Raw genomic sequence first — 11,344 nt, 5'->3', positions numbered from 1 at the left:
AAGCGTCACATACCAACACCGATTAAATAATCGTCTCTCGTCGCTACAAGCGTTGTATCCCCATTGGACTTAACGGTAATAGGTTCGGGAGAGTGAAAAACAACTTCTACACTAAAAATGATGTTCGTCTTTGTTTTTCAAACAAGTAACATAAGAAAAATAAAACCAGATGAATATCCGTGAGCTGAAGTGGATGTTGATGTTGTCTCTGAATTGAGTTTTATTTCTTCCTTGAACCTCTCGTGACTAAACGGAGACGGCAAGATGGAATGCGTTCCAATGGACAACGTGAGCTCCAACCCTACCCCAGCTCCCACGGTGTTAGAGCTCGACGACTCCCCACTGGTGGAGGTACCAACGAACCCAAAACGGGCTGGTTTTAAGGTATCATGTGTTTACTACTCGCGAATCTTTCTACAATTCGTCTGCTCATACGTCGGCTTAACAGCTATCTTAGCGGGCTACCTGGTCTTCGGCGCCTTCGTATTTCAAGCCATTGAAGCACCCGTCGAGACCAGAATGCGAAAAGAGATGAGGAGTGAAAAGAAGATTTTCTTCAATAAGATGTTTGATGCTGCCAGTGTCATGAAGAAGGAGAACTGGACAGAGAATGCCCTGATTGATCTTAATTTACTTCAGAAAGACTTCATACATTTTTATAACTACGACATGCAGGTGGTGGACGGCGTACCATTGCAGAAGTGGTCTTTCGTGGGTTCAATGCTGTTCTCACTGACTGTTCTTAGCACCATTGGTAAGTATATTCCTAAAGTGCTTTTCCCCGTCAGGGGGAGGGGGGGGGGGCAGGGAGAGGGGGGGGGGGGCAGGGAGACAGGGGAATCAAATTGAGATTTATTCACAATAGTCCCCGCCCTTCTCCGATATACAAAAGACTCGCCTTTGAAACGTTGAGAAAGGTTTCTTTAAAGACAAAATGTGTATTGAGAAGAAAAAAAACTTCAATAGATGAACAACTGAATCCATTATCAAATATGGATACGGTATTTTACTTATATAAAAAAAAATAAGTAAACAAGAAATGATCGTGCGGGCCGGGCCTTCCCTCGAATCAAATATATGGAGAGCGCCTGTGCGCGTGCAAGAACTGTGTGTGACACTTCATAATCCCATGTACAGCCACATGCCAGGGCCCAATTTCATAAAGCCTGTAAGCACAACATTTGCTTAGCAGGAAATTTCTTCCTTGATAAAAAACAAGATTAGCAACCAATTTTAAATTTGTTACGGTATTTAGCTGTTGTTTGCTTATCTTGATAATCTCGTGAAAATTTTGTTGGAAATCCTGTTTTTATTAAGGAAGAAATTTCATGCTAAGCAAATTTTTGTGCTTACAGGCTTTATGAAATTGGGCCCTGATTTGACTATGAACGACACACCCCCTTGTAAATATAGTTTCAAATTTTACAGGAAATGCTATAATTATAGGAAGCGGAATATTTTGAAAAGGTTTTTATTGCAGGCTTCTCTTTCAGTTGTGCATCCAGTACCATGTGGTTTGCTTCCCTCTTGTCGACGGCTAGATAAGTAGTCCATGCTCCGATGACGTCATTAATTTATCACTGCCCATAAGCCCATTGGAGTACTTACATGCGAATGTCAGGCGCGTCACGTGATTAGAACGGCACAACATAAGGCCGTATCCAAACGGGTGGGTTGAGACTACTAAGGATGTACTTCACTTCAACGCACGATGACGCATAAATAGCCGAAGTCGTAGCCGTATAGAGCCGCAACGCATCGTACATTGGCATTTTAGTGTTTCAAAATGGCGGAAATCCCGTGCTGCTTAAAGACATATGACGTCATTGAACGGCACGAGCAAAGGCCGTCTTCGAATTAGCGGCTACAGCTACGGCTACGACTGTTGCTAACGCCTAACTCTAGCCATAGCCGGTCGTAACCGTTGAAACGCAGCGCATCATACATGGGTTTAGTATTCCAAAATGGCAGAAATCCCGTGCTGCTTAAAGATATATGACGTCATTGAACGGCACGAGCAAAGGCCGTCTTCGAATTAGCGGCTACAGCTACGGCTACGACTGTTGCTAACGCCTAACTCTAGCCATAGCCGGTCGTAACCGTTGAAACGCAGCGCATCATACATGGGTTTAGTATTCCAAAATGGCAGAAATCCCGTGCTGCTTAAAAACATATGACGTCATGGAACGGCATGAGCTAAGGCCGTATCCGAATTAGCGGCTACAGCTACGGCTAAGACTGTTGCTAACGCTTAAATCTAGCCCTAGCCGGTCGTAGTCATTGAAAGGCAACGCATCGTACATATGGGTATAGTATTAAAAAATGGTTGTCCCGTGTTGCTGAAGACTTGTGACGTCATCGAGAACGTCTATATAGGGTGCGTTCGTTTAGCTTCCCTGGGTCGACCCCGGTATGTGGTGGTTTTTTTCCAGGACGAACGTGGGTAATTATCTGCACACGTTCGTCCTAGAAAAAAAACCCGCCACACACCGGGGTCGACTCAGGGAAGCTAAACGAACGCACCCATACTGTTATTCCTATAACAAATGGTGGTTGCAATATGGAGGCTAATTTTCCTCCATAGTTACAAAGTATTCTCGAGTCAAGACAATGACGACTCAATTACTTGAAGATCCACCCAAGATGTTTATTTTTCACTTCGATTTCCCGAGAGAGACCCTATCAACTATTAAAGTTTAATAAGTTATTCATTCATTCTTTTAGTCACAGAAATTAATTACTCTACGAGAGCCACTCTTCTTGAAGAGTCAATGTAGGGTTATCACAGCGAGTATACTCCATATACTCAGAGCTTATGCAATGATGGGCGACAATGCAATGCCCCGAAAATTTAATTCCGTCTCGTATAAGAATAGCATGCTGCTCTTTCTTTTTACTGGTATACTTGGTGTTTGTATACTGAATCTGTTTTTAAAACTGAGAAGTCTCCCGAACATCCGTTGAATCTACTCCGCAGTAGTGGAATAAAGAAAGACAGTTCTTTAAGAACAAACTCTACCTGGCAAGTAGATACACACATGGTGTTACCGCAAACCAAATATATATTGATACCTCACCATGCAATGCATCAAATCCTACATACTGGATCTACAATATTAATTAATAAAAGGTATATACCAATTGGTATGGTACACTTGAATGAAACTTGACAACTCAAGGCTAGTGAAACATGTGTCCAGAAGGCATTCCGACCACATGTGGATGTCATGTTGTAGTTATTGGTTTCTTAGTGTTCCACGATCGAACTTTACGCCATCTGACTATGTCGCGGTATCGATATCACTCCTAAATGAGTTTCATGCTAAATTATCTCATTATTGGAGTCTGGTATCCAGTTGGATATGCCAATAACTATAGACCTTTCTCATGAATTTTCTAATTTTCTTCCATTCAACTCAATGTAACCAAACCGAGGCTTGAAGGGAGAAATAGTCTGGTTCCGTTTTTTTTATAAATATAGGCACTGGATACTTGTACTGGATATTAGCATTCATTGCTGTTGTTGGTAACAAGGATCACGACCAAGATGGCGGCACAGTGATAATTGTTATCTCGAATTAGACCACTCAACGAGATCCAACCATAAGTTGCTGGTAGTCGTAATGCCCTTAACTGGTAATTACTCAAAATAATTGTTAGCCTAAAAACTTACTTGGTAACGAGCAATGGAGAGCTGTTGAAATTAAAAGAACTCGGTTCTAAAGCTTTTATTGGCATCGGAAAGCACACAAACTTGTGCAACAATGGTGTTTTTTTTCCCCTTTAAAGTGTTCTCTTGCAACTTTGATGACCAATTGAATGACCAATATGCTTATATTGGGATACACCAAGTGAGAATACTGGTCTTATTACCAACGTGTTCTGCGCCTTTAAGATGCGTGTTTTATGGAAGATATCATGTAGCTATTAACTATAGGGGAAAAATGACTATCTATTTTATTTTACTGACGGTAAGGGGAAGGGGGGGGGGTCTCCAATAACTTGCAATGCATCTGATTAGGTGAATATAGGTTTGCGGTAGCACGCACAACACATTGCCGAATGGGTTAAAAATTCAAATTTTTGGTTAAAAATTTAAATTCTAAAGTGAAAAGTCTTTGGCGGGAGGGTTTTCTCGTAGGCGTCTTCGCGTATCCTACGAAATTTTAGCATATTATATAGATTACTATATTGTGTTGTGTGTAACTCCACGTAGTAAAAGGCTACGGCCAAATAATCATTATTTCATTTGGCTCCATTTTTAGTCAACATTTCTGATATTGATTATGTAAACAAATTTTTAATTAATTTAAAGCTTTTATGGCTGATGTCATCAGCCAGTATGAATATTTGAGTAATGTTAATAATCACGTGCAATGTGAAACTCAAGCAGTCAAACTAAAACCGTTTTGTTTGAACTTGTTTTCATTTTGTTCACAAATGCTTTTCTTTTCATACTTTGAAATCCGTACAGGAGGTACCCATAAAATGAAGCATTTATAAACACTTACCAATTACAAATTACTTATTACAAACAAATTATTTATTACAAACCAATTTAAAACAATTGGCACAACCCATGCTTTGTAAATGTGACACTATTTCACGCACAATCCAAACTGCAACAATTTGAACTCTTGGCAATTTGATTCACAAACCTCTTCTCTTCAGCGTCTAAGTACAGTTTAATGCTACTTCTTTAAAGCCATTGGACACTTTCGGTATTAACAGTATTGTTCAAGGCTCACACTTCGTGTATCACAACTTTATATAAAATAACAAACCTGTGAAAAATTAGGCTCAATCGTTTATCGGAGTCGGGAGAAAATAACGGGAAAACCCGTCCTTGTTTCCGCACGTTTTCTCAAGTCATGACATGTGTTCACAATAAATTCGTAATTCTCGCTATCGAGAATTGATATTGTTTTAATGTTTTCTCAAAAAGTAAAGCATTTCATGGAATAATATTTCAAGAGAAGTCTTTCATCATTACCTTCTGTAAACCCTGTAAGTTATTTGGAAATCTGTGAACTTTTTTTTCCTGTACCGAAAGTGTATAATTGCTTTAAAGAACATACAACCTTTAGGGCTTCTGTCGGTTCATGTGATTTGAAGGGTCTTGGTACTTTTTGAACGACACAAAACACAAACATCTACAGATTTTCTGTAGAGCCTAAAAGGACTTTATTAATTTTGGTTTTTACCCATAGACACCGATGTGTGTTAGCACTGTATACCAAATACTCAGTACTTTCCCGAGTCCTGTGAAAAAATATCACAGGCATGTTACTCGGGTGGGATTCAAACCCACGACCCTTGTAATTCTCGAGCAGTGTCTTACCAACTAGACTACCGAGGTTGCCTGGTAGTTAAAGGCAGTGGACACTATTGTTAATTACTCAAAATAATTATTAGCATAAAACCTTTCTTGGTGACAAGTAATAGGGAGAGGTTGATGGTTTAAAACATTGTGAGAAACGGCACCCTCTGAAGTGCCATAGTTTCCGAGAAAGAAGTAATTTTCCACGAATTTGATTTCGAGACCTCAGATTTAGAACTTGAGGTCTCGAAATCAACCATCTAAACGCATACACCTTCGTGTGACAAGGGTGTTTTTTTCTTTCATTCATATCTCGAAAGTTCGATGACTGATTGAGCTCAAATTTTCACAGGTTTGTTATTTTATGTATATGTTTAGATACACCAACTATGAAGGCTAGTCTTTGACACTTACCAATAGTGTCCACTGCCTTTAAAAGGACTTCTTCCCATTTTTATTTTTACAACCTCTAGGGCTTCTTTCGGTTCATATAATTTAAGACAGCCAATATCGCACGCCGTTAGCAATTGTTTTAGTTTTATTTATTTATGTAGCTTTTTGTGGGAGAGCCTTTTAAAACCCTTGATCTGACTCTAAAGAGATAGCTCCGGAATGTTTTTTTTTTCGATAAAAAGTTCTGGTAACTGTACTCTTGAAAATGAACGTAGGTTAACGGACAAACTATCTGAGCGTAATTAGGCAATGTTTACACGTAAGTCTAAAAACGAATTAGATGCAGTATCAATAAATGACATTAACTGTTCATGTTGTCCGTAATAGACAACATAAACTTTCAAGTAAGTCATATTTTGTACTCTCCGAAAAGAATAAGCCATTTTTGAGATGACACCATTGGGTTTGGGTAAATCTGTCTATGCACCAAAACCAAACCAGTGCACTATTACATTGTCCACCACATCTCAAAATGGCTAGCGGGTGGGTGATCGGGACCCAACCTGGTGAATTATCTTGCCATTCGTGTATTGCGTACATTCCGAGATTGTTTTGTGAAGTACAAACTGTATTTCCTCAGGCCCAATCAGCATTTTACAGAGTCGCGCCAGTGCACAGCACATCTCCTCCGAGTCTAGAATTTGCAGACCTTTTTTCTTCTTCCAAGTTTACTGAAAATCTCCGCAGGGTATTGGCGGGCGATTCCTTCAATGAGATTAGTGGAAGTGAAAAGCCACGACTTATAATAGACGGGTCGCCATTGGATGGTGCCATATCATCAAATGTAACACTATACAACTGGTTCACATAAATTACATTTACCCCGCTTGGTTATTGGCCGGCTGGGAGTATGACGTGATACAATAATCTCATAATTTTGTGTTTTGTCCTTTGGTTGACACCAAGCTAGTCAGGCGTTACGGGATGAATGGAGACAATCTGACATATCGTCTAAGGATAGTCAATAATAAGATTACTGTTGAACCGAAGATGAAATAGAAGAAGTTACTATCTTCGTTTTTTTTGTATAAATCTTTCAGGCGAAGACAAGACACCGTTAATTGGGAATGAACTTAATTTACGGGTAATTCATCCCTCTACTTCGATATCTTCTAGTCTGCTGCAGAGTTGTTACCAGTTCTCTTATGAGACATCGTTTTATCGATATTGAATCAACATCATTGTCGATCTTGAGGATAACATCCCGCTATTTTGATATCTTCTAGTCTGCTGCAGAGTTAAACACATGTCCTATTCCCTCTTATAAGAAACAATTTTGTCGATATTTGATCGATATCATTGTCGAACTTTGTCGAACTTGAAGGTAACTTCACACATACACTCTTGATTTGCTGAGATGTAGAACAAGGAGCTATTCTATAACATGTTTCTTCTCATGTACTGCATCTCTTTGGAACTCCTTGCCCGGTGCATATTTCCCTCCACCCTACAATCTAGACTGTTTTAAGAGGAGTATCAATTCATAACAACTTCCTCGAGTTCTTTTCAATTAATAATTTTTCTTCTGTAGCTTCATACAAAGAGTGGCTTGTCTGGGACGAACTTGCATAAACAAAAAAGAATAAAAAAAATCCTGTACCGAATACATCCCATCCCGTATCATTCAAAATCAAATCTCTCAGCACTATCTACTCTCGACTATTATCCGTACGTTGGCAAAGTGTCTTTTAGTTGAGGTGTTGGATCTGTTTTAACTACACTTCATGACGTGAAACCGAAATACAGCACACTGAGTATCTTCATAATGCTTTAAAGGGAAGGTACACGTTTGGTAATTACTCAAAACAGATATTAACTTAAAAACTGACTTGGTAACGAGCATTAGAGAGCTGTTGGTAGTATAAAACATTGTGGAAACGACTTCCTCTGAAGTAACGTAGTTTTTGACAAAGAGGTAAATTCTCACTAAAATAATAAAAGACTTCTAGCTAGAAGTCTTTTATTTCTATCTGAAAATAAGACTTCTAGCTAGAAGTCTTTTATTTCTATCTGAAAGCACACAAATTCTTCCTACAAGGTTGTTTTTACTTTCATCATTTTCTCACAACTTCGATGACCAATTGAGCCCAAATGTTCACAGGCTTGTTATTTTATGCTTATATGATCGGATACACCAAGTGAGAACACTGGTCTTTGACAATTACCAAAGGTGTACAGTGCCTTTAACACATAAATCAGACACAGTGGCATACATATGGAGTTTGTGTAGCCTGAGCCATCTAGGTAGACATAATATTGTGACATCATATTGATCATTTCTCATAACCTTATTTCTTCTCAGAAACAAATAGGCATCAAATAAAAATCCATTCCAACCGAACGAGACAAGAGATTTGCGATCTTCAAAAATTAAATACCAAGAACCAAAAAGTTTCATATTTGGCATTTTTACTTGTGTCATTGAAAACAAAATGGTAAAAAGCCTGTATAACATAACGAAACCCATTGCTCACAACTCTTTCGAAAAAAAGAAGATAAACTATCTATTTAAGTTACTAGAGATTTGCAAAACTGCAACCCTAAAGACAAAAAGCAGACTTGAAAACGCGCAATTTGTAACGTGTTTTTGTTTTCCTGCAATCTAACGTTTCTCAACTTTAATTATATTATGTACATTTGGTCATGTTTAGGCTCTTTCACGTTGGCGCCACTTTTATGTAAATTTATCTCCAATTCTACACGTGGGCGAGCCTCGGTGATGTTCCAGTGTTATTTATGGGCTATAATAAATAAGAAACAATTATAAAAAATAGATTCAAATTTGCATTGATTTATGCGTTTTCAGTTTACTTCCTAGAAAAATTGGCACTCATCGTTCACTATTTGTAACTACGTTGTTGTGCATTTTTGGAGGTAATAGTATTCATGGTGTAGGCCTACTTCCTTCATGTTGTCCGTCAAATTCCCACTCTTTATATTGCCTATAGAGAGATCGCTGGCACAAGACACAAGGGACAGTATAATCCGATGATATATTTTAATTTCAGCTGGACAAGAAAAACCCTTGGGTTATGGTTCCTTAACACACGGTTGGCCTTTTTATTAAGCATTGATACCCGGGTCTGGAGTTGTTGTGTAGAAGTATTTAAGCAGGGCAAATTATTGATATTCTGACCAAATAATGGACTACAAAGACATAGAGGAAGACTCTGGGGTCGAAACGTCAGGCTAAAACTTTTTTTTTTTTTTTTTTTTTTTGCATTTACATCTTTGGTCCTTTTGGGCGATAAGCAGTTGTGTAATGTCAGCTGATTCTTTTTTTTAACACAAAGTTAACATACCAAACTTTAATTTTCATGGAAGTTCTATAGTTTTTTCCCACATGTACAAAAACAGATGCAAAGAACTTTCAATGAAACTCTTTGGGATGTTGAACCAAGAAACATTTACTACAACAGGATTTGAACCTGCGACCACCGGGTTAGCTTGCCATGCGCCCTCCCAACTCTATTCCTTATTGTTGCAGGTCTCTATGTTATTGGTACCTTTGTTAGGGGCAAAAGAGCAACACATTTCACCGATTGAAAGAGACTAGCTCCGCAATGCAGGAGAAGTAATATTTGTGTTGAAAAAAATAAAATATTTTGATGTTTCCAGTTGTCCTGTTTTCTTTTGCAAGAATCTGACGTACTGTTTCCGACAAATTAGCCCTTCCAGCCTTAATTTCGTTGTATCGATACATTAATTTACAGTCTTGAATGTCATGGTCATTTTCATGTGTTATTCAGGCTTTCATCGCATCAAGACATAGTACACGTATAAAACCAGTCAACTTGGACGATTAAAGTTAGTATACCAATGTACTTCAAAATTAAGCTATATTCCTCTCCTTGAATGGAACTTTTGTGTTGTGCCATCGAAAAAAACATTATGATTCTTATCAGTCAGTTAAGCTAGTATGAATAAATTGAGTAGGAAGATGTAATCACATGTGTTAACACATCTCTTATAAAATCGAAGGGGGTATAATTGAATGAATTATGCATTGTGAGTAGGCCTATGTGGTATAAAAACAGTGAAGTGGTTCGATTGATTTAACACTTCTCAGACAGAACAGTGTTTGCATAATTGCACCGGGTATTAGGAAACGCCAAGAAGCACAAGTATATAGCAGGAATCGCTCTCTGAATATTATCCCCTCTTAAAGGCACTGGACACTATTGATGATTACCTAAATTAATTGTTAGCATAAAAACATACTTGACTCAAGTGTTGGAGAGCCGTTGATAGTAGAAACATTGTGAGAAATTGCCCCCTCTGAAGTTAAGTTTTTTTTGAGAAAGAGAAAATTCCTCATTCAAATAACAAAAGTCTTCAAGCATCAGAAAGCACACATTTTAATTTGTCCAACAAGAGTGTTTTGTCTTTCATTTTCTTTTGGAACTTCGATGACCAATTGAGTCAACATTTTCACAGGTTTGTTATGTTCTGCATTATGTTGGGATGCACCAAGTGAGAAGACTGGTCTTTGACAATTACCACGGGGTCCAGTGCCTGTAACTGAACAATCTACATGTTATCTTGATATATTTATACTAGAGGGTCATTATCATGTAGAGCTATCTTGATATGATGTTGCAGAATTTGCTCTCTGAATGCCTCCTCTTTAAAAAAAAAAATATTGATGCTGTCTTGATACTTTTAACTATAATAGACTCATTGTCAGAACAAACGAGCATTTAGACCCCCTGTGTCTCTAAGAGGATATTGTTATCTTCGTTTGATATCTCTAGTATATTAGAAATTTACTATCTCCTGTTAACAGCATGATATCATCTTGATACTTTTAACTATAAAAGGCACCTTGTCAGAACATACGAACCTTAGTTCCCCTTTGTTTTAAATATTTCCCTATATTTAGATTCTATTTATCTTGGTATGATGTGCCTGTATGACATAAATGTCCATAGTTTATATTGTCCCTTAAGATATAGTTTGGTATTCGATGAATTAGTTTCATATGACCATGTCCACATACCAAACTCAACATTTAGCCTCCTGACCTAATTTCAGTATATCAGATTATGGGTTTTGCTGTATACAGTTAAGCTTCCTGCTGAATGACATTTTACCGAAGATTGGCAAGTAGAAAATAAAGCTTGTAATACATAACTGCAGGTGTGTGATGCATATAAGGATTTACTTTTGTTAACAACGTCAGGTACATCTGACAGTTCAGCGACACATTTGAAGAGCAACGCCTCTCTCTTTTTATAACACATGTCTACTGGCATATTAAGCATTCAACTCCAAGTAAATTTGCGGAATGAATTCCCCGTTGCCAGACATGTAAACATCTTTCATTTACTTTACCTTCATTAGGGTCCCCCACCTTCTTCAAATAAAAACCCTTGCTGGTTTGTTTGGGTCTTAACCATGCTTTAATGGAATTCACTCCAAATTTAGGATTCGCTTCATCAATCGACAGTTTCCCCGACAAGTTGGATGTAATTATCTACACCAGGCTATGACAAGCAAAATCCTTTCTAGCGCAAGTCGCATAATTACTCATACTGTATCACTCGGGTGTGAGAGTTGAAGGAAAGATAA

At 38.1% G+C, this 11,344-nt stretch overlaps 1 protein-coding gene across 1 annotated transcript in view; it reads left to right on the top strand.

Annotated features, from left to right (window-relative positions):
• The first annotated feature begins 264 nt into the window (after positions 1-264).
• Positions 265-11,344, top strand: part of LOC139939743 (uncharacterized) — a 59,365-nt gene continuing 48,285 nt past the window's right edge. The window contains exon 1 of the mRNA XM_071935839.1: positions 265-754. Within this exon, the coding sequence (XP_071791940.1) occupies positions 265-754 (490 nt within the window). The remainder of the gene's footprint in view (positions 755-11,344) is intronic.

Source organism: Asterias amurensis, chromosome 7 (assembly GCF_032118995.1).
Source record: "Asterias amurensis chromosome 7, ASM3211899v1".
In the NCBI taxonomy this organism is placed as follows: domain Eukaryota; kingdom Metazoa; phylum Echinodermata; class Asteroidea; order Forcipulatida; family Asteriidae; genus Asterias; species Asterias amurensis.
This window is presented reverse-complemented; position numbering and strand designations above follow the sequence as displayed.